This window comes from Halichoeres trimaculatus, unplaced genomic scaffold (assembly GCF_033239565.1).
Source record: "Halichoeres trimaculatus isolate MK-OKI-2021-1 unplaced genomic scaffold, fHalTri1.1 fHalTri1_scaffold_4, whole genome shotgun sequence".
Taxonomy (NCBI): Eukaryota; Metazoa; Chordata; class Actinopteri; order Labriformes; family Labridae; genus Halichoeres; species Halichoeres trimaculatus.
The window spans coordinates 6,506,914-6,531,800 of NW_027437182.1; the positions used below are offsets into that span (position 1 = coordinate 6,506,914).

The window sequence follows — 24,887 nt, forward strand, 5'->3', positions numbered from 1 at the left end:
ATAAAAATACAGGCTTTTTTAAATTTTCAGACATGCACGTGCTTGATCTGATAAAAAAATAAAAAATAAAAAATAAAAAAATAAAAATAAAAAAAAAATAAAAAAACAAACAAACAAAAAAAAGTTCGATACCATCTGCGGTCAATGACTCAGCAGTCTCCCTCTGTAGATATGACTTTCCTGTTTAACAACAGTCCCGGTGTAGTTCCTCTACCTACTACAGTACATTAACCGCAGGCACCAACCCCAGCTAACCCGCCCATCCAGCGTCACTGATTCAAACTGCAGCCGAGGCAGAGGGAGAAAGGAGAGCAGCTTACACACACGCTCACACACTGAGGAGCAGAGGCACAGAGAGGAACACACAGAGAGAGCTTGGAGATCCTTCACTCGTTTTTCACTTACAACCCTTCAGGATCTAAAGATGTGGACTGAAGTCGGGAAGCTCGTCTTGTTGAATTTGTTACTCATGGAGCTGCATTGTGCTAAAGGTAAGACACTTGTCTCAGTGAGGTGATGAATTTGCATCGCAGCGCGGACTCGGGATCGGTGCCTCCTCTTCACAAACAGCTCGGCTCTTTTAATGTGGTCCGCGTCTTGTCGTGCTATGAGCGGGATCTCGCCTGGATCGCGCTCTCTTTTTACGCGCAGCCACTGCAAACACCGGTGACATGAGGTGACAATAGGCGGAAGAAAAGATCCGTACCACCAAACACGTGTCTGAATGCAGTAGGCTGATGTTACGGCGAGAGCAGGCAGCCTGTCAGTGAGGGGTATGATCGCAAAGTGCAGCCTTCAATGGACCTGCGATCCGTGTTGTAGCTGCAGCCTTTACAACGCACAAGTGAATTTGCATGTGACAGATCTTTGTGTCTAACAGCCGTTTGGACTCAGGTGTAAGCGCATTGAAGCCTATTGACTGTTTACAACCGTTACCAAGCACAGGGAAGTGTCAGTCAGGTGAAGGGAAGGAAGGATCTAAGGAAACACTGTAAGTTATCACAATCAGGCTGCAAGAGGAAGAGTATGAGAGTAGGAGCTTTAATAGCTGTTCACCCTCAATTCTTGGGACACAAGCACATATTTGCATGCATGTAACCAGTTATACACCAGTTAACCTCTAAACATGATGAAACAGCTTTATAACAGATGGAAGTTGATGCTTGTATTGATAAACTGCTCCTATCTCTTTAAATGCTCCAAATAATAATAAAAATATTACACTTTGATCTAATTTCTTGTGATTTAAATAAGAGTTCAGATATTCAAACATGTCTGATTACTTGTGTTATCTCCTCTGACAACACAGGAACTCATACGGAGTCAGAGTGTGAAACCGGGCAGTTTCAGTGCAAGAACGGACGCTGCATCCCGACCCTGTGGAGATGTGATGATGATGATGATTGCTCAGACAGCAGTGATGAAGAGAACTGTCGTAAGTAGTCCAGATTCTCGTTAGATTGGCGGATAAACATAATGGTGCCTTTTTTTTACACGCTGTCCTTGAAAACACCTGCCGTCTTAAGGACTTCCAAACATTTCCATGTGACGACTCTCTAAGTTGACACACTTTCAGGCGCCAGACCATTGATGAGATTATGTATTCTGCTGTTTGATATGAGTTGGCACAAAACTGCACAACAGCAGGCTGGAGATAGCTGATTAAGCCCATACTGCAGCTCTTGAATGAATAAAGTTTTACTGAGAATAAGCTTCTTATCACTTCGCTTGGGGCCCCTCTGGATTCTTCCTCTCAGTTGTTGTTAGTCTGCTGGCGTCTGTGCGGGAGCTGCTGGTCCTGGATCAATGGTCAGGTCACATGGCCGCAGGAATTTTCACTCTCTTCTTATTAATTTCAGGCACAGGGAGAGCTGGGTCAGAACAGGGACGCTCTGGAATATTATCATTATTACTTTTATCATGTTTGTGCTGAGATAACGTAAAGGCTGTTATCAGCGGATGCTCACCCTGTCTGCTGCGCTGGCTCTGGGTACATCATGGCTTCACAGACAGAGCTGTATCTGAAATGGTGTGATTAAAATGTCTGTTTTGTGTCATGACATCTCCCTGCAGAGCAATGCAGCGTGCTTTAATGTGAAAAACTGAGGGGTTTAGATATGGCTGATCACAAATTTGGCTGCTTTTCTTTTCTCAAGGACGCACCTTCCACTGTGAGCAGGTGGATTGAAAAAGAAAGAAAAACAGCAGCGTGTATTTAACACTGTGCCTCCAAATGTTGAATTATTTTTATGATTTGTTTTAAAAGCTTGATTTTGTTTTGTTCTCAACTTGCCAAAAGAGTTACGAGTGCTCATAAATTTTTCAAGCCACTTCTAACTTGACTTGTTTTGTAAGCTGATTTATTTCTTGTTTTTGGACGAGCATGCCAAGTCAGTGTTTCTGTTGCCATGAAGTTTCTACACGACGTCTGAAAAGTTGGTGTTCTGGTCAGACAATTGCCCTGATGGTTTGCTTGCAAATTGTCATGGCAATAAATGCTTGAGTGGTTACTCCAGCAAACCAATCTGAGGATAACTTGAGTTTTAGACGCTTGAGTGCACATTTAATATGCACCATTAAAAATTTCCCTCAAGAATGTGTGGAAGAAAACTTTCGTTTGGGTTTAAGTGACTCTTTCTATTTCATCAGTTTGTCATGGTGCTAATTGTATGAATGGATTCAGTTGGGTCTAATTGATTTATTACCTCTCTTTTGGCTGCTGTGGCTACAATTATGCTCTTAAAGCCAGATTCACATATAGGAGTTTGAAGATTTTGGGTGACCAAGTGTTATGTTGCGCTGCTCAGAAGTAGGGATGTCCAAATTTGATACACGCCATTTAACAGGATCGGATAGCATCAGATTTTGTTACGTGATCGGGACTGATACGGTTTTCATGTGTTTTCAGCACCGTCACGCTTTACTGCTATATAAAAAACCAAGGCTGTGTCCGAAATCCCTCACTCTTCACTATATAGTCCACTCAATGTATCCCACAATGCATTTTGAAAAGTGATGTATTAGCAATGCTCACTATATGAGCAATATATACCATCATGCATTGCGGTTCAAACAGAAGAAATAGCTGATTACATGATTAGTGATTACATGAAACAACATTAAAAACTGTCAGACGAGTGCGTTTCACAACCTCAAGCAGAGAAACAAACAACACAGACGTTAGCCGCTAAACCGTTCATCGCGGGTGATGCATTCACTGGACCTTGTAATTCTCAAACACAGCATGAGATCTGCACAAATGTATGGTTTATTTATTTAAAAACTAACTTGTAATAAATGTTTCTATTATGTTTGGCTGTTGCGGAAAATAAGCTAGGTATAATATCAGTTAAAAAAAAAGTCATAACTGTAAACCCAGCTGTAAGCGACATGAGAGCAATTACGTTACTGTCAGCGGCTGATGAGTGAGTGAGTAGTGTCTGATATGTTGTTTTAATTTATCTGATTGAGTGGACTATATGGTCCACTACATCCAATTCACTATATAGTGAGTAGGGAATGAGTGAGTGATTTCGGACACAACCCAAGTTGCAAACATGTCCACTGTGTGGGACAAATATTATTTGTCATTTACAACAGATTCGCCCAATGAAATATGGAATTTATCAGAGAAAGATGTTGGAATCGGATCAGAAGTAAAAAAAATGGTATCAGGACATCTCTACTCAGGGGTGCGTTAAAAAGGTTTCACAGACAGATAGCCGGCTTATCAACAGTTATAAATTCATTAGGGTGCTAATTGCATGGATGGTAAATTAAACAATTGCCGAACATGGGTAGGAACAAACCATTCCCCTGTTCCCATGTTTCTGTTACCTGGGGGTTTGTTGTTTGGTCTAATGTTATATTGCTGAGTTAGAAATTGCATTTTGTCCTCGGGCTGCAGCAAAGAGACTTCACAGTGCGCGATCTAACTGGCTTTGTTCCAGTCAGCTGGTTGTCCATGCATTTCAGAAAATTGGATGGACAACCAGTGAGTAATCACTGCTTATGAATTTGTCATGGTACTAATTGCCTGAATGGTTACATTAGCAGCCAATTGATTTATCGCTTATCTGCACGACCAGCATACAGAACCCATGATTCTCTCCCCAGCATTGTGCCCACTGAGTATCCTGGGAGTCCCCTGGATGGATGTTGTCACATCTGAAAGCATGGACTGATTGGGATTATTGGGCATTTAGCGTCCGATAGCTTCAGGAAGCAGAGTTATAATTTAATGAGCTCCTCTTCCCTGCAGCAGGTGTGGTTTACTTTGTTGTTTGGTATCAGTGATGCTCAAAGAGAATGTGAAATGGCACTTAAGCCACAAGGTGATAGACTGTTCTTTTAACTGAGCCACTTTGTCTCTTGAAGAAAATGTTCTCTGCCTCTTTCTTCTCCCTTCCCTCTTTATGTTGGATCCCTGTAAGCTTCAGATGCAGTTACTCTTCCCTCTCGGGCTCTTCTGTCACTCTCTCGATCTTTCCCCCTGCTCAGCCTCCACCTTTTATCTGCTTCTCCCCTCGCTCTGTGCCTCAGACTCTCATTTTTTACATCCACACCTTTCTCTTTCTCTTCCTCATGCTGTATTCTTTGAGCGCCTTTGCCTCTGTTGGTACTTGAGTTCTTCCTTTTCAAAAGCTTCCTCACTTTTTTCAACATTGTAGCACCCACAAGAGCCCCCCCTCCCCCTTCATTCACCCTCCATTTTTAAATCTCCTGTGGGCACCCTGGCAGCGCGAGTGCCAAAGAGGCTGTGCCCACTCGTCTTACGCCCACAAAGAGCATCAGCTGACAGGTTGGTTGGAGATAAATCCAACAGCGTGACTCCGGTTGCCGGAGCGATGCTCAGTGTCTGGCACAGTGCCAGGCTTTCGAACAGATGCCAGCACTGCCACTGTGGCCCCCCTCTCCCCCAAACCAAGTATCACCAGCAAAGCTGAGCAGAGAGGAGGAGGAGGAGGGGGAGGAAAGATGGGGCAGATTTGATTGAGAGGAACAGGACAGGGAAAAATAAAAGGAAACACAGATATGAAGTGTTTTGGAAGATGTGCAGGAAAATGTGCTGGAAGGAAATTAGCATAAAGTTGGCCTAGCATAGCGCACACGTGGTGCAGCACTTACAGTGATGGGCCAGCACTAAATATGTCTGAACAGGTGTCTTGTAAATTGGACTGTAGATCATATCAGTGACATTTGCTGAAAATCCTCCAGCCTCTGTTTGGTTAAGTATAACTTTTGTAACTGTCACTGACATATTTCCAGAATTTCCCTTAGATAAACAAATAGTGTTCAAGCTAAGGTTTATTCATTTTTTAATTTTCTCATTTATTGTATTATTGATTAAATCCATAAAGGCTGTTTCATTATAAGTCATAGCATCAAAACTTTAATCCCTCTGGTGACATTTGTATTTTATTTTTTTAAGTTGGAGTCTGGAATCTCTTGAAGCATTAGTTTGACTAAAGGTAGCTAATTTAAGTTTTAAAATGAAATTATTTAAAAATAATAAATAAATAAATAATAGATGAACAAATCAATAAAAGAATAAAAAAATTTTGAAGCAGATCGGCTATTGCAGCCATAGTGGAAGTGATGGGGGCTTTGAGCACAGCTACAGGGCGCCCATCAGTCATGTAAGCTGAGCTGTGCCTCTGATTGGGCGAGCTTTTGATCTTAATATCCTCTAAACTGCAGAGATGGAAAAAAAAATTCACCACCCATACAGCGTGCGCAGATAGTGAAATTAGTAATTCAGACAGGAGACATTTTCTGAACCAGGCTTTAAATAGGTTAATTTCTGCTTTGAAAATGGCTTTTTATAGCTTGGTGTGTATGTGACTTCCAGTACTTCCAGAGCCAGCCTCAAGTGGACTCTTGAAAAACAGCAGATTTTAGCACTTCCAGATTATCTCATATTTTTAGACCAGAGGTTGCCGCTTGGTCCGGATACACTGAGCCAACATTTTTAAGTCGTAATGCTGATACCAAAACCAATACCTTGGCTTTGGTATCAGATAATACAGATCAGATACACGTAAGATTTCTATTCCTTGATTTAAGGATGAGACAGTGAATGATGTTTTGGCAACTATAGACTTTTCTAACTTAAGATGACTCGATGAGCTCAATGGATCTGCCCACTGCCACCAATCGCTGATCTAACTTTTTGGGTCTGTATCAGACTTAATAAAAATTGAATGGTGCCCACTTTAGCATGTGCAGCTAACGTAGGTTTAGCTATGATAGTTTTTATGAGGACAGGACAGTGGAAGTAATTCCTTAACCATGAGGTAAAACCAGTTATCTGATGTTTTATTTCAAAACTGTGACTGAAACTTCAACAGGTCACCTCTTGTAACTCAAACTGACATTAAATGAAACAGTTTCAGGTTTCTCTTCAAAGCTCTGAAGCAGACTGGATGTCTGGAGGAGGGTCTGCAAGCTGAGTTGCACGAACACCTGCACAAGTCATACACTGCAGTCAGTTTACAGGGATTTGTTGTAATTTTTTTATTGTAGAGGCTTATTAAACTGAGTATTATCATAATAATTTAAGCAAAAATGACAAACTGAACACAGAAAAGTTGGCTTTCTCTTCTTTACTGAATATTTTCCTTCATCTCTTTGTAGTTGAGCGTTAGCGTGTACTTGTGGCTGTTGTCATCAGAGTATCTGTGATGTTGCTGCTGTTTGATCCATTCATATAAAGTCCAAATATCTCCATTGTCTTCTGCTTTGTTCTCTCAGATCTTCTCATGGCCCAGCCCTGATTTTACACAGATTGGGTTATCTTTTGTGCTTTTATTCTCCCTCTCCCTCTTCTTCCTCCTCCTCCTCCTCCTCCTGCTCCTCTCCTCCCCTCTCCTCTGCTTCATTCTCAACATGCCTCTTGGTAGCTTTCGCTCTTGTTGCCCTGGGAGACGGTAAAGTGGTGATGATGGTAGTGGTGGCGGCGGCGTTGATGGTGGTGAGGGTTTTGTGCATGCGTGTGCTGTCTTTGTACATGTGTTGCGTATGTGCGCTCACACGCAGCGCTCCACCTCTGCACGGCTCTGTTTGACCTATATTTGTGCTGTGGAATATACAGAAAAAAGGCCTTATCGTTGGTACAGCGGATTTAAGTGGATTTAAACATGCCTAATCCAGAGTGCCACTGTAAAAATCATCTCATATCTCAACCTCGTGGTAGCTCTCAATTGTTCCCCCCCTTCTTTCAGCGCTGCACACACACTCCTCTCCTCCAAACGGCCTTGGTCACAGCGCACTGTAAAAACACAACCAGTGGGAATTTATCACCAAACATTCTGTTTTGAATGAAGTTGAAGATATTTTTCAAGCAGAATTTTCTGGTTTAAGCTCAACAGATGTGGGTTTTTTGTTATCTTTGGTATCTTTTTGCTCTATCAGAGTTTTACAGGTGGTTGGATGTGAAAAAAGAAACAGAAAAACACTTTCTGCAGTTTTTGCACACCAAGTGATTAGCAGATAGTCGCAGCCTTGTAGGGATGCAAAGAGGAAACAAAGAAAATGCGTAAGGGTGGGAAGAAAGTTCGCAGTGTGTGTGTGTGTGTGTGTGTGTGTGTGTGTGAGAGAGCAGGACAATGAGTCTAAGCAGGTCTGAGAAAGGAAGCGTCTTTTCTGCAGTCTGAAACCAGCTTCCCATAGAGGACACATCACAACACATTTCACGCCACTGCTGTGTGTGCGTGTGTGTGTGTGTAAGAGTGTGTGTTTGTGTGAGGTCAGGCTCTCTCGACACACACACACACACTGGCACTCGCACATACACACACAGCACTGTAATAAGAGACTGCAGCGAAGCGCCTCAGGCTTAAAGGGCATAATACTGAACAGCCCACAAAAAATAACACATTTTGATCACCTGCTGAGACACACACACACGCACACACTCATGAACACACACACACACACACACACACACACACACACACACACACACACACACACACACACACACACACACACACACACACACACACACACACACACACACACACACACACACACACAGAGCGTGCTGTAACACAGCTGGGGTCAGACTCTTAATGGGAGTCTGAGGTCATAAGAACCAGAAGCTTAATCAATTACACACACATACACACACATACACGCACACACAATGAGTGTGTAGTTGCAGTGTGTTGCGGGACTTGTGCAGAATATAAAACAAGAGATGCACTGCTGCTGAAAAGACAATGCACACACTGATGATATTTTGAGGCACACACATGCTCACACAAACATCCACACAAAAGCACTTTTGCTCTTCTGTATTAGACTTAGCAAAAAGTTTTCTGTGAATGTGTTTGTATCTTGTGTGAGAAACAGAGTTTGCATATGTGTGTAAGTGTGTTTAAGTGTGTGTGTGTGAAAGCAGCTGTACTGCGCCAGTCTCTAGAGAATAAACACTGCTGTGCTCTCTAACTACGGAGCCACTGGGGAAACTGTGGTTGCTTCTGTCTGTGTGTGTGTGATTGCAAGTATGGGCGCATCATCTGTTCAGCTTTCGTATTTGGAGGGGAAGCATCTCAAAAACAGCTGACACATCCAACAACTCACACATGTGCTGAAATGAAAGTTCACTTCTCTGGAAATCAGCTTTCGGTGAATCACAGGAGAAATGTGATCGCTCTGATTTCTGAGACATAACTTCTGAGACATAACTTGTAGTTCAATCCGCGCTAGCTCTTCGTTTGCAGGATTTAGTGCCACGTAGGGCTGGGCGATATGGCCTTAAAATAAAATCCCCGATTTTTTCACAAAAAATTTGAATTACGATTTTTAACAATTTTCTTTTCGCCAACCTTTTTTTTTTTTTTAAAAAAAAAAAAGTACAAATGACAGAGATAACTGAAAACCAGTTTTGTTTTAATTTTATCAGAAACTTAATAAAAGAAACCTCTTTTTCATTTAATTTTCCTTTATTTGTTTCGGAGGGACACTGCACATTCATAAATATTTCATAAAAATGTAAATGCAACAGAGTTAGCCAAAAGGCTAGTATACATTGGCTGTCCCCTCTGCCAGAGCAGTATAGGCTAGTACCTGGTAGGGATGAAATAAAAGAGATATACAATATACAGATGCAAAGTGCAAATACCATGCTGATCAACAATAAAATACAAGAGAAACACATTGATTAAAAAGCTTGATGCATAGTTTCCTACTATGTGACTCAGTATTATACTCCCTCATAACATGACATAACATATAAATAATTTACATGTTTAGTACGCTAAGTTACTACCTCACATATATCATACATTCAGTTACTGTCATACACAAAGCTCAGGATCCGAGAACAGTAAAACGAACTCTGGCTCTAGGGGCTGTAGGTTTGACTCTTAGAATTGAAGTTTTAGCTCTTCTTCTGTTTAAACAACTTCACTTTGTAGTTTTTAAGGCGGCAGACTTATTTACATTCACATTAAAAATACAGATAGGAAAAGTGTGTACAGTACTGTTTCAGTGCTCTACAGCACTGTTCAGTTACATTCTACTTTTAAATGATTTGAAAAAAACACAGCAAAAAAAAACTGCTTTGTTTTAGTCTAGTTTCATTTTTTTCAAAGCTGTAGCCTAATTTTAATACAAACAAATAAGCAAAAATAAATTTTATTAACTATATTGTAGGCTACACAAAATTCATGCCTCCCTGCATAAGTCAGTGCCCTGGTTGGGGCACCCCAGTTTAAAAAAGTCTGGTCCGCCCCTGCTTGTCAGAGCCTACCTCGTGGCAGGTATGCTATGTTGCTCTGCTCATCAACAGATAAATTTATGCTGAATGGAGGGTTCAGTTGGTGGAGCATTCCTCCAGGTAAAAGTCAAACAACTTCTCAGTCATGTCGCCCGCTCTGGTCAATTGCTCATCATTATCCATGTTCTGATAAAAACTAATGTATATTTCTAAACTATCAAAATCTAAAAATGATAAGAGTATCTTTTCGAAGATCAGCAGGTTTTACGCGTCAATCACATAATAATCTGCAGGTGAAACTAAAAGGATCCGGCTTCATAAATGTTTCTGTCAAAGATCTTAATCAAACTCCTGAAAAGCGACAGATAGACAACAGATTAATGAAGGAAAGGGTTCGAACATTTACTGATGAAAGGTCTAGTTTATGCGGACCATAAGGAATGTGTGTCCATCAAGGTGCTGAGTGTCAAAGACGCACAAGAACATTTTTATGACATTCTAGTTTCTGTTGTTTTGTTAGTGAACTGTTAAGTCACGCCGCACACAAAGAAAAATTCCAATTAATCGATATATCGCCCAGGCCTAGTGTCACGCTTCTAATGGGAACTTTAAGGAAAAGTTTTAAGGAGCCATGTTTTCAAGTTTTGAGGGCATCAGCTGAGACGCAAAGCTCGTGTCCTTGATAGATCCTTTTATTTGGCGCCCCATGCTAACAGTTCACAGCAGGGGGTTGACAGTCAGGGTTTGGGGAGTGGTATCAAAGGAGATGCTAACCCTGAAGCTAATTTCTGCTGCTACATCTCACAGACGTGTGGGAGTTTTCAAAACATTACATGAAATATTTAATGATGGACTATTTCCCCCCTAGAAATGTAAAAGAGCGGCTAATGAGTTAAGTTGTCAAATTAGCCCAAAAAGCTGCTTGAAAATGAAGCTAACTGTGTTCTATTAGCTAGAATTAGGCTTTCTTCTCTTTAAAACATCAGCCTACACACCAACAGCACTTCTTTAACACTTAAACTCCCCATTCTACAATATGCTAAACATGCTAATCTCCCCTGTTGCTCCACTGACACATAGCTAACCGTGCCAGCTGGCCGCTCCTGCCTCAAACACCATGTAATTCCTTGAAGATTGAATATTAAGAATAATGAAGCAGACACTCACAGCACTGCTAACCTGACAGATGACGAGCCCAAAGTGTCGTGGGCCAGCACCTTTGTCCGTCTCTGTATCATGCTCCGCGAGCTAACAATACCTGCTGTGCTGAATAGGTGTTGGACGCAGTGGTGCAAAAAACAGCAGCAGGGTAATTTTAGCTGAGGTCAGTGCTGGCCTGAGGCGCTAACTCTCCTTTTCTCCCTCTTTTTTTCTTCCTTTGGCCATGTTTGTGTCTTTTTCTCTCACTGCTATTTCTTAATTCTAACTTTCTTTCTTCACTGTTTTAATGTAAGAGATGTGTCTTGACGTGATGGGCAGCGTTATAAAATGCTGCAAACCAAGCGAATAGTGTGTGTGAGGCTTGTCTATGAGCCTGCACAGCCCATCTATGATCTCCTAATCCAATTAGTGAGTCTCATTGGGTCTGAATCAGCACAGTTAGGAGTGTGTGTCGCAGACAGAGAAGAATTAGTAATTTAGTTTCTGTCTGAGGTTTTGTTTCTCCTCCTATCGACTATTTTGATGCTTAAAGAAGAAAAGATGCTGTTTCCTCTTTCTCTGTCATTTCATACTCCTCTAACTCTTTCACTACCTCTTTCAAAATAAGAGCGCATTAGTCAGCAGAAAGCACAGACTTTAACTCACTGGTGAGTTTAGAAAACATTAAATTATGAATGCATAATGGAACAGGAAGCCAGGTATCATTTCTACAATTTAAGCAGGATGGTAACCTCAAGAGTCCAAAACTCATCACAGAGAAATTGAAAAGTATCTGATTTCTTTGAATTAATTTCCCAGACATTAGACTGGACTGATGCCAAGTTAATTTATGTCTCTGGCTAACGGCGAAAAGCACAAATTACATCAGGTGGGAGCAACAAGTAAAAAACGATAACCAGAATTAACTTGTGTTGATTTGTAGTCATAAATCAGGCAGTTCACAGTTTCCTACGGGATTTTTTGAAACTATGGGGGAGCCCTTAGAAACTTAAAACTTTTATAAATAATTTAGCCTTGTCTAAAAAGTCCTTATCTTCTTATTGAAAACTATTTTAAATTCATCAGACTGATGCAGATACAACATTTGTATACTAAAATCATACACTGGAATATGATAGTTAAACAACATCATAGTTACTCATACTTTTTTTAAAGTAAAGAGTGAAGTTAAAGAAGATAATTAGTGATTATTTGTAATAATGCACACTCTGGCCACCCCTATGTATGTCATTGCTGTCATTGTTACACAGCATTCTGAAAGTCTGGACACGCCCCTGCACAGAGGCACATAGTACCATTGGTACCAGTTAGGGATGGGTACCTTTCACATTTGAAACGATACGGTACTGATGCCCGGTACCTGGCAATCGGCTTTTATTGTGTTTATGTGGTAAAAAAATATCGGTTTGTTTAATAATAAGATCTAAAAAATTTTCAATTTAACATATTTATTCTTCAATATATAACCTTGCATTGCTGTGTTCATGTCCAGTATGGAAAATTGCCTTCTCTTCCACACCCTCACAGTCACAAGGATGCATTTAGGTACCTAAACATGGTACCTTTTGGTTTTATGTGAATAGATACCTGGTACTTATGACAGAATTCGGTCGGTACCTGTAAAAGTACCTAATTTGGTACCCATCCCTAGTACCAGTGGTATGAAAGCTGACAGGCTTTCAGGTTTGTCCAACAAAAATTGGAGGAAAACTCCTCTGCTGATTTTTAAAGAATAGAGGGAAAGATAAATCAACATCTGTCCCAGAGACAGCAGAAAGGTGACTCATGAAGCAACATCTTCACCTGCAGGAGCGCCAGAGGGAGTAACAATCAGCTGGTGGGTAATATGCGCCACTGGATTCACAGAGCTGATCATCAAAACAGTCCACAAACTGATCAGAATTAAGTTTAAGGTAGATATAAACCACACAGACTGACAAGGGGTACTTCTTTGACTTAATATATATAAACACTGCGATGCAGCACAGAAAACGAAAGTTATTCCGCGACTCGCGGGATATTTATGATGTAACTTGCATTATTACAGCATATAAAGCATAAAACTAGATGATAACACATATCTGTAAACACTGATTAATGATCAAACTAAGTAACTGCATATCTTATCTGCGCATCGGGGCAGAATTCAACTGTGTGCGATGAAGAAAGCTGAGAGAATCCTTCCACGCATGTGAGTTTTAGTCGAGGCAGTTTTGGTTGCATGTAAAAGGGTTTAATTCACTTTTTACACATTTGAAAAAAAATCACATGTAAAGGAAACTCTGCAGTTTTAAAAGTAATTTTGTACTGTGGAGGCTTTTAAATGGGCTGTTTCCAGCTGGTGGAGACCAAAACAGAGCTGTAAGAAGCAGACTGGATATTGGCATCACATCTTTTGGGTTGTGAGGAATGTTTCTCAAAATAGATACCCAAGTGTTGTCATATTTTTATTCATTACTGTCTCATTGTAGACCAAATTTGTCAAATGAATCCAAATACCATCAGTCACTTTTCAGCAAACTGCAACACAGAGATAGAAAAGTTGTGTTTTTTGTGAATGGAAAATGGGCCAAGGCTTCGACAGCTTTCCTTTCTCCTGTCGGTCTCTGGTGAAACAAAAGTGAAAGCCTTCATGAGGTTGTAACTCTGAGTTTTAGGAAGTTAGAATCTCATTTTTAAACTTTTGGAGAAACCGAGTATCACACCCACACTCACATCCACTTCACCTCAACACGGCAGCCAGAGTGAAGCCGATACTCAGCTCTCACCTGGAGAAGAATGAGGCTGACCCTGAACGCGGCACAACTGCCTCCAGCCAAATGAATGACGCAGAGAAGTAATAGATGGTTCAGAATTATCCAAGGTGAATCGTACAGTAGGGTTGGCAGGTGGAGAGGTGAGTTGGCAGAAGTTTAGGGGTCAGTGAGTTGGGGAAAAAGTTAGTTCTGCTGAAGGAAAGCAGACGGATGCTCCTCTGGAAAGTTTTACTGTTTATTTCAGTGGTTTGTTATTTTCTTCTTCTTGTTTCTCTTTATCTCTCTTTATTTCTGTGCTCAGAGCCTCCTGAACTCTTTAGTTTCAGTCAGAATTAGCTCTTCGTTTTCCTCAGATTACCTTGCGTTGTTTGCCTGCACTGCTCGGCTGCAAAGTCACTTACTGTTCAAAGTCAAACTCAGATAACGCGACAATCGCTTTTCCCCCAACGTCTGTGTGTGAAGCCTCATTCTCGTGTGTCTCTTTATGCCTGTGTTGTGTTGTGATGTTGTTATCCCCCCCATACCTCCTCCTTTCCAAACTCAGCCGTGTCTGACAGGGTATCATGGCATTAATCCCCGGCTCAGATTAACCGAATATATCTTCATGTGCCTCCGTTTTTTATTATTTACATTTGCTGTAATCCTGTTTTTCACCTTGCGCTCAGTCGCCCTGTATATGCATGCAGGGAGCGGCGTATGAAACGACGACTAAAGAATGCTGATGAATAAAACATAGCTGCTAATACCAGTCAGCTGCTCTGACACGGAGTTAGGACTCCTGAGTGCTGGGTGTCAAAAGTTTTCTGAGAAGTTTTCACACAGAAGTTGGAAAGCAGACGAGTTCTGTCTGACTCTCCTACGATATTGTTTCAATCTGTCTTCCTCCAGATGCTTTCTCTCAGTTCTGCTTCATTTCTCTCCTCAGACTTTACTCTTTCTCTTCATTCGTCTCCCCTCTGTTGCTCTGAATCCTCCTCTTCTTGTACCGTCTTCTGTTTTTTCCCTCCCACTCCTCTCAGTCTTGGGAGAGCTAACTTGCTGGTTTGTTCACTTTGATTCATTACATCCGACCCTGCTCCGAAAGTCTCTTGTCAAATAAAACGAGGAAATTCTGAGCCCGGCGTGGCGGTGAAGCAGGAAATCAGTTTGGTGAAAGTGGAGTGTGGAGTTGTGGTGAATTTGTAGCGTGGATCAGTGTGTTTTGAGAACGCTGGTGTGAATTTGTATCTGTGTATGTTTGTTTTCAGATGAGTGGAAATAGATTTTCTCACTGAAACACCAGCTGAGAGTGGAAAAAGAGAAGCCTAAATGTGTCAGAGTATAGAGTCAGAGAGTTTATATATAAAACCTTATACCTCTGTGTCATTATATCCAGATAATGAGGTGGAGAAAAACACTTCATAGTTGCTTAGATTATTTCTCGATAATGCAGACTTGATGAAACAACTGATACATTGCTTTTTTCCATCATCACTTTACCATTTACCTGTTACTTAACTTATTTTTAATTTACTGTCGTTTTTTCATACGCTAGTGTACATGCTACCAACAAATCAAAGGCTTTTTTTTACCTGTGCTGTGTCTGATAAAATGGTAATAAAACTTTTGGGTATTCTTAGGCTATGAAGCCCCCCAAAAATAGATCTCCCCCTGCTGACAGGCAGAAGAATAAGCCATTAACCAGACCACTGTTGTGATAACCCTTTATCACCCAAGTATCATCCAGAACACTGGAACTTTTTTGTTATTTTGGTCTTAAAGGAGTCAGAAATCATGCCCTGAAAGCTCAGCTTCTCTTCTTTCAGGAACAGTTTGAATATTGCTTGCCCAATTAGTTGAAGAATTACGGTAATGAGAACAGCTTGAGTTATTATTATTGCCTGTGATTGAAACATCATTAAACAAGAATATCTGTGCAGTACCATAACACATTGGCTATCACCGTAAAGCTCGCTTTTCTACTTTGAGGTGTCGTCTCAATTTTCTCGCTAGCCCACATGGTTGAAGAGTTACGGTAGCTTAAAGAGCACTTGTAAAATGGGAGTGTAAATTGGTTTCAAAGCTTTAAAGGGATATTTGAACAATTTCTAAGTGGAGTCATGAGAAACACGTCACCAGTAATCGTTCTAGCCAGTAGGAATGGGTTTAGGGCTGGGACAATAGGCTGAGCTCACGATTCTATCATGATTTGTAGGGTGCTGATTTGATATGAGCCATGATTCTTCAATTTTGGAGATTTTTAGTTTGCTTTTTTAACACCAGACCATGGGACAAAGTTAAATGATGATGATAATGCCTACAGACTATAACAGGAGCTGTATTTTTCCTAAAACGCAGATCAGGTGAGTCAGAGTGAAACATTTCACTCTCTTCTGGAGAAAAGTGGAAACTTTTTTCCAATGCAGTTTATAAACAAAGATTGAAATGAAGAATTTGAATTTGGAAAAAAAAAAAAAAAAAAAATCAATTTTTGACACAGAATTCTAATTTTGGTGTTGTCAAAAAAGAAAATCCCAGTATTTTTATCTTGGATTTTTTCTTCCACCCCTAGATGGGTCATGCCTTTTTGAAGCTTGGAATATTAATTACTCAAAAAAAAATATTTATTACGATTGTTATCTCATTAAAAATGACAGTTATTGTTCCATTTCTTCTGGTGTCTGGTTGTAATACAAAATTTCTTCAGACCCTGGCTGTAGCGTCGCTTACATAACAGGAGAAGAAGAATGGTGACTGCGTCAAACCTACAAAAGAAGAAGAAAGTTCAAGCAACAATCGCTGGGAGTACAGGTGTTGATCCAGGAATGAGAAATTAGCAGACTTAGCATGGCGATAAAATGTAAACAAACATGACACTCCCCTGTGCTGGTTAATGTTACTGCCACATGAACATGATGTGTATCTCATGCTTTGTGATCAGAAGCCTGTTTGTTTTGTGCTATTTACAGACTTTGACATAGACATGCGCTTGCACATGCAGTTTGGTAAAGCAGAGAAAGAAAACAAGAGGTATTCAGCTGTATTACAGAGGGTGTCTCCCTCAATCCCACACAAAAATCTATTCTGCTGGGATGTAGCAACCTGAGGAATCTCCAACGTTTTATCAGAGAGTTTGGTTTTGTTTTGGTTAGCAGAAGGAGTGTGACGTCGGTGTTATGGCTTCACATCCCACAGTGGGAGCAGCATGGATAAATCACCAACAGCATAAAAAAGAAGAGAAGGAAAAGATCCCAGAAACATCTTTTAACAAATTTCTTAAATTATTTTTCTGTTTGGTCCCTCCTCCGCCTTCAGAACACCTCTCACCTGTCCCTCTTTTGCTCTCCGTCTCTGCGTCCCCTCCTTTCATCGCTCTTTTCACTGCAGCTGTTTACATAGATTACACAGACACACAACATATCTCCTTCATACACTCGTTTTGTCAGCTCCTAAGCCTGCAAACGTTCCTTTTACCTCAAGGGGATTTTGCTTGTCATTCGTTGCAGGATGATGGGGTGAGGAGGTGGAGGAGGGGGGAGGGAGGCAGGGAGTCACTCTTTGATGGTATGGCTCAAAACGGTAATACCAGTTATCAAGCGAAGGGGGCTGGCGTGATGGAGGAATCTCTGGCACACAAACAGAGCCTGTGTTTATGGCATGCACACAATGCTAATGTCATACTTTCACCTGCAGCTGGCTTTTTGCTGTGACACTTTGTCAACGTTAAGAGGCTGAGAGAGATTAAAGGGTGGGGAAATGTAGGAGAAATCAGCAGCGAGGGACACATTTCCCTCCGCTTATTATCCACTGTCACTTCAGGTAAACAGTCTTTCCTCTTAAGCCCCTTTTACAAAAACTCAACACACCTGAGCGTTTCCTAACAGTGTGTGTGTGTGAGCCCAAACAGCTGAATTTGACCTTGACTTTATGGAAACTTCTCCTGCAAGAAGTCTCGGTGAACAAACCGCTTTCTTCACCACTGGATGTTTTCATTCATCTTGCTAGCTGTCGAACTTTCCATAAGTTGCATGATCTAAAACATCAGCAGACCATCTGCTCACTTTGTGATCAATTTCTTTGAATACTTCCTGCTGCATTCTCACATTGCTTTTAGAATGACTCTATAATGAGGGGTATATTTCAAGTATACAGGTTTAAAAGTGAAAAAACAAGCTTTTTTTGCTTTGTATCCTATTTGTTTGAAAAGTATATACCTGAAATGTGCTATATTCATTAGTTGGCAAGCTGAAGCTCTAATATTTTTTTAAGTATTTAAATTAAAAAAGAAAAATGGTTCATTATTTTGTCAACTGTGTTATGGACAAAAGTTATGACTTTTTTTTAAACGTAAATCCATATTATACTGAATTTAGAGTTAGTTTAGCCAAAATTTAAAAGAATAATGGCACAAAAATCACACGTGAAACTGTTGACAGGACAAACCGACAGGACAAACCGACAGGCACCACCTGACCTCCGTCACCTCATATTTCTGCACTTTTTCTTCACAGTTTGGTCTTTTTAACATTTATAGAAAGAACACCAGAAAATGTTGGTAACACAGTTGATGATCGCTTGATGCGCCCCATGTACAGACAATCATTCTGATGAAATATTGATGAAGAGGAGTTAAAATATGCCACACTTTCTTCATGGTTCCCACAAAAAGAATGTGACTTCAGTTGATTTAAGTCATCTGACTTTGGAACAAACCATTACTGTTTTGTAGTTTTTTTTTCAATGGGCAACACGGTTGATGCAGATTTGATGTTTTAGTCTTAGACACCTTTGTCATTTTTTAATGATTGTTTTGAACAAAAACTGAAATAATATTAACAAACATGTAGTCTAGTGTTAATTTTGAAGAGCAAACTTGACATTTGAGAAATTGGACAGCACAAAAACTGCAAATTCCAAAACATGATTTGCATTTTTGGCTAAATAAATGATGGAACCTGCTAACTTTCTGGATTGAATGAAAGTGAAATATCAGCCAAATGACCCACTGTAAAACTGGTCATTGCTTGTAATTAATTATTAGTAAAATTAATAATGAAATGTACCCCTAATTATAGAATCACTCTCACCCTGATGTTAAAATTTCACCAAGGGGTCTGGATTAAAAAAGTCTAGTTGAAGTCAGGATGATACCTTGACTTTAAATTTAAAGAAATTTTCCGGTTTTTGTGCACGTGTGAATACAACTTAAGTGGAATTCTAGCATAAAAATTGAAGTAATTCCTAAAGGTTCTTCCCCCAGCATGGTTCAACCAGACCCTTCTTTTCGCCTCAACCAAGGTATCAAGATTTGAATAAGTGGCAACCTCTTTTCTGAAACTATGAGACAATGAGGACACAAGCATACCGAATCGAAAAAAGCAGTTTTCACAGCAGAAATATACGTTTACAGCGAGGTACACAAGATGCCTCTTGTCTGAGTAGCTAACTTCTTTAATGGCGTGATTTTTTTCTAGCTCAGCAGTTTAGAAGACATTGATAACCAATCAGAGGCACAGCTCAGCTGATTGACTGGCAGACATCCTGTAGCTATTAGTGTGGAGGCTCAAAGCCCGCCCCATTTCCAATATCGCCTCTGTCGATGATTGGCTTTAAAACTTTGTTTCAGAAACAGATGAGTGACGTCATGGAGACTACATCTATTTATCATACAGTCTAATGTTTTGAAAAGCATCTTGCATTGACTATTTTTAGCTCTGAGGGACATGTGTGAAAGGCACTTCTGAAATAAGTCAGGGCCCAAACCGTCATGAGTCAGGTGTGGGAGGGAAATACAGGATGAGGTGTGTTTGAAGTAAAAGTAGAAAAAGCTGAAGCAGCCTGCTTTCTGAAGGAAGAGGAAGTATTGATGTTGTAAATTGTGAAGCTTTTTGGCCGCTCTGCAAAGCATCCATTGAGCAGTTTAAGGATGATTGTCTGCAATGACGAGCCAAATGTAGAGACGGGGAGCAGATCCTGGCTCCAGAAACCATTTCGCTAGCTGCTCTTGTTCTGTCATGAGGACTCTTTGTTCCTTCCTCCCTCAAGGTCTCTGTCCGTTTCTGCCGCTCTTCTTCTCTTGGCATGTGTTCACACTGCGTTTAACCACTGACCACTCTCCTTCTCTCTGCACCTCCCACACACACACCCCTTTATGTGTCACTGGAGGCAGCGCTTGAATGTTTGGAAGCAGGGTGACACCTTCTGAATGAGGCCAAAGGGGGCCCCTTCTCTCTCTGTCTCACACACACACACACACACATGCAGAGAGAAAATCACTTTCAAAGATGCATTGACAATCTTGTGTGTGTGTGTGTGTGTGAGTGTGTGTGCATAATGAATAGCGCTGTGACCTTGCATGCAACATCTGCATTATCCTGCTGGGTTCGATACTCTGCAGGAATTTTCATTCACATTTCATTTTTCATTCCCGCCTTACCCCCCATGATTTGATTTGCCGGCTTCATGAATCTGTGTCTGCCTGTGTGTACGTGTAGCTTCTATGAGAATCTAAGAAGTGTATCCTAAAGCCCCTTTGTCTGCCCCTGTTGTTGTTGTTGTTGTTGTTGTTGTTTGTTTGGGTTCATCTGAGAGGTTTAGTCTGATTAAATGAAGCAGGAAGATCATCGGCTTAGACGTGAGCTTAAGAAAGAAGACGGAGGGGAAGAGGCTGCTGCATAAACGAGCTCATGCTAATAACCAAAGCAACAGGAGCAAGTCTGCATGGATGCAAAAACCACCACACCACCCTGTCTTTCCATCTTTCTCTTTCACACACATGTGAAGCCGACAAGCACTTTACCATCTCCATCAAGGCCGACGTTTCAGCTTGGAGAATGAGTGCTGCAACCTTTCCTTTGACACACTAATAACAGAATAACCCGCTGCTTGTGATCGTGAGCTTTCTTCTTTCGGTTTCTCAGAGCTTCTTCACGTTGAGGCTTTCAGCTTCTGGCCAGAGATCACTAATGCTCAACTCTTGTGAGAGATATCGATTTATTTCTGACCTGTGATTTTTGATGTCTTTTGAAGTGCTGGATCACTTTTCAGACTTTGTCGGAGTTTTCGTACCGGTAGTGATGAGAAAAGCTCCACTTTTCTGGACAGGCTACGTTTTGACAGCTGCACCATTATTTTTCTGGCTTTACTTTTTGGATTTCATTACAATATCTGCCAGTCACACTCCTCTGATCTTCACTTCCAATTAATTTGCGTCATTCGTAACTCCTCTGTTCCATGCAGAGCTTCAAACAATTTGACTTATTATTTATTACCTTTCAGCTCGTTTGTGTGATTCATGAAAGAATCTTTTTTGTTTTAAATGTCAGAAACTTCAAAAAAATGATCATCACAAACTTCAGAAGTATTGAAATTGCTTTTCTTGTAGCCCAGTTTTGAAAAAAATGATCATTCTCAGGTCTGGACTGACAAACTATCCTGCACTGGCACCAAACAAACATCGAAAAGCATCAAAACTTTACTCTTACAAGAACTACTGCAACTACAGATGTAACTGAACATACAGTTTTGTAGCACTTATCTTCAAAACGGCAAGACTTATTTTACATTCATCATCTGTTAGACCAAGTATTGGTTTGTGATACAGTTATATTATGGGTTTTTTGCTGTGGTGTTTCCATGGTTTTCCAGAGTTCAGTGTATAAGCTTGGCTGTGGAGTCATGAAAAACCCAGGAAAGGATTTTTAAACCAAATTTCAAACCAGAATGAGCCTGACAGTATGACTTCCCCTGTTTGGCCGGGCTTAAGGAGGTGAAGCAGTGACTGTCACACCATAAAAGTGTCTGGGATCGTGAAATAAGTCTGTTTAAGCAGAAAAGCCAGTGAGGGGCTGTTTCCCCGGCTGCCATGGTCCATCTGCAAGTTTTCATGCCTTGTTGCCCCTGAATTTCCACTTTGCAGTGCCTGCTGAGCTCAGGTGCAGCCACCACTAAATCCCACAACTAGATTTAAAAAGCCAACATCTAACGCCCACGAGTGAACATCCAAGAGAAATCAACCAAGCCAAATTCAAAGTACCATCCAAAATTTACAAACCGGGGGAGCGCAGAGTCTGTAATGTGTGTCGCTGGCCTCTCATGTGACCCCTCCCAGATGGTTCAGACACACAGATGTTTTGACTGCTGCCTCTAGATACAAAGTAAAACTGAGTCATATTCACAAAAAGTAGAAATGCAGATTGTGAGTTTGTTATTTTTGAGCTGCTTTTTATTGGGCTCTTAAAATCTCGTTGATCCTGTCATTATCAAACTCCAAAGTCCTGAAAAAAATGAAACTAGAAGCTGATTGTAATGATTGGATGACATTAAGTTTGACTTTTCTTTTTTGCTTTTGAAGAATAAAACATTTTAATTTGGCTTCCTACTTGAATCCAAACTGGAGCAGACACATTTCTGCTTTGAGAGCTTCTTTATTAAATGATGACACATGTGCAAAGAAGACCCAACATGACACGCTTACATACGCTCTGCTCTGCACAGGGAAGACCCAGTGACCCAGTTGTGACAGGAGTCAGTAGTTAAGCGTAATCGGCCCATGATGTTGCCACTGTGATGCTCTTCCTGTCTTTGTTGGCTTTATTCCTCTTTTTTGGCGCGCACAGAGCTGCTTTGGTCCAGTTTTTCTGTGTGCGATGATGCTTTCATAAATGATCAGACGGCTTCATTAAACCCCATACGCTACTCGTCCAAAGGTTCTTTTTGAGTCGCACCATGTGGCTGACGTCCTATAATAACACCTAGCTTCACAGGCCTCACCTGGCTGTTAAATGTTCAATGCTACACCAACTGTTGGATTATCCTGTATCTAAAAATATAACTGCATGGTTCATGGCCTTAACTCTACCTTGAGACACGTTTGAGTCTGAGATCACGGGTTGAATAGTTTGTAAGAAGCTCTTGTGTGAGCAGAGATGAAGAGGAATTGATTCCCATGTGTGAAAGAAGAGTGAGTCCAGGTGAGTTTAATTTAAAGTGTGCAGCCTTGTGGCCGTGAATGATCCCCAAAAACCTATCTTGGACTTGGAGGCTCTTTTTCCATCCAACAGGAACACACTGTGACACTGCACACTCCAGACACACTCCAGACAGAACATAGCGTGTGAACAGTCTAATATCACTTTACAAGATTGAATGTGTTGACATTTTATGTCTCACGCTCTGCTAGTTACAGACTGAGAGACTAGTCTCAGGTTCTGCAGTTAAGATAATTTATTTCTGATCACATGTTAAAAATTTGTCATAAATATTTGAATTTCATATGTCTTCTTTTGAAAAGACTCAGACCTGTGTGTAAAAAATCCAACATACTTTATGCTTTATAATCATGAGTCCAGCCCTTACAGATGTGTGTGCTGTGTAAAAAAAACAAAACAAAAAACGCCAGTAAAAGTGTGTTTTTCTTCAAACTCCAAATTGCTTCAAAATGTTTTCATCTGAGTGCGCCAGAGAAACATCGATCCATTTCAAATCAAGAGGCTCTTGCACCTGTTAAAGAATCCAGAGGGAAGACCAACACAGATTTTCTTTTACACTCCAAACCTGAAAGATTGGGCTGTGAAGAAGAAAAGTTGGAGGAGGCGAATAAAACGCAGGATGGAGCAGAGGGAGCAAAGCAAAGTAAGCTGGACTTTTAGAAGTGATGGACGGACGGCTGAAATAGATTCTGTCTCCTTTCCCTATGTGCTAGGGGGATTGATGAAAGGATGAGGGGTTTATGATAAAGAAATGACCATGGGACTGTTAGCTTTATGAAAAAAAAGAGGTCTGTAAAATATTTAACTAGGAAAATAACATCCACATTTCAGGAAGCTAAAAGGTTAAGGTAAGGTAGGTACATTTGGCAACAAGGCCACCCAAAGTGCTCAGAAAGTGCCAAGAATCATCACCAAGGTCAACAAAACACATTGAAAGACAACTTTAAATTTAAGCAATAAAAAAATAAAATGGCAAAAAAAGAAAGTTTGAGTAAAATAAGACAGATTTTTAAATGCAAGCATAAAATCCCAAACAGATCGGAGTAGGATCTAAAGCTTTGCTGATACAGATCACTCACAACCCAGGAGTGATTTCACCGTGCATTTACTCCATGACCCAAACATACTTCTTTACTTCTGGCAGCGCCTTATTCCCCAGCTATAGTAAAAAATACATCTTTTCCAGTGGGGAACAGTGTCCAAAAACTTTTAAATACTAAAAATCTCCCTGATTGCTTCATCTTGGTTGTAAATTGCTTGAACTGCCTGTAAAAGGGGGCGCTATGATGGAGCCTAAAGAACAACATCATCTGCATAAAGAGTCAGTTTGTGGTACCCAAACTTGGCACTGTCCTACCTTAGCTGCTGAATGGTATTTGGAATATCATCACCTATCACCTTCTTAAAATGATTGTTTGAGTAATTTTATGATGATTTTTTTAAACTTTTTTTTGTCATAATCAATCAATAAAATTGCCTACATCCTTAGTTCAACAGATCCTGTGATTCTACACCTTTCGTGTAATGGCTAATGTCAAGAGTGATAAAACAGGTTGTTTTATTTTGCTTAAGTCAAAAGACAATGTAACGGAGACAGTTATATAAGCTTTGTCAAGATGGCGGCTGCTTCTATGAGGAGAAAAATCCACCGTGCCACTGAAGTTATCTCCATGATTATTCACTATCTCCTTTTGGTTAGTGTCATGACCTGGCTCAAAAGTCAAAACAAAAGGGAGACCACACCACGGAAAACAGTTAAAAAAAAGTAGATTTGTTGCTAAACCAAATAAAAGCCAAATTAATTCCTGAAAACAGAATAGAATTGGCCACATTAATTGGTATCATTCAAGAAACTCAGCAAAGAACAGCTGGAAGGAGAGGTGAGGAGATAGCCATGCCCATTGACTGTATGTAGACTGGATAGCGTGGCTTTGCCTTTTATCACTGTAAGGTTTTGAAGCCAAAATACCCCCACCACTGGCAGCCATTGTGCAGTAGAGGCTATGAGAGAATCTGAGTGGAGCTGGGTGACAAAAATAATAATATTTTTTTCTTTTCGAGAGTCTAATCTCTTCTTGGCTTTTCCTACTGACATATTTTACAATCCTTGAAAAAAATACACAAGAACATCAGCTGTCAATCATCGTTTAAGGTGATGTAAAGCCTCATTTTTTATGTCTTATAACTAATGAAAAAGAAACTTTCCAGAAAAAAGAGGACTTGAAGACAAGGCAGCCAAGTAATATCTTCAAATCACCACAACAATCAGATGTGAGA

The 24,887-nt window shown here is 40.5% G+C and overlaps 1 protein-coding gene across 6 annotated transcripts in view; it reads left to right on the top strand.

Moving 5' to 3' along the window:
* Window positions 1-306: 306 nt before the first annotated feature.
* Window positions 307-24,887, top strand: part of lrp8 (low density lipoprotein receptor-related protein 8, apolipoprotein e receptor) — a 292,858-nt gene continuing 268,277 nt past the window's right edge. For all 6 annotated transcript variants that reach the window (XM_074667517.1, XM_074667521.1, XM_074667519.1 and 3 more), the window contains exons 1-2: window positions 307-491; window positions 1,310-1,435. In XM_074667517.1, the coding sequence (XP_074523618.1) occupies window positions 425-491; window positions 1,310-1,435 (193 nt within the window). In that variant the 5' untranslated portion in view covers window positions 307-424. The remainder of the gene's footprint in view (window positions 492-1,309; window positions 1,436-24,887) is intronic.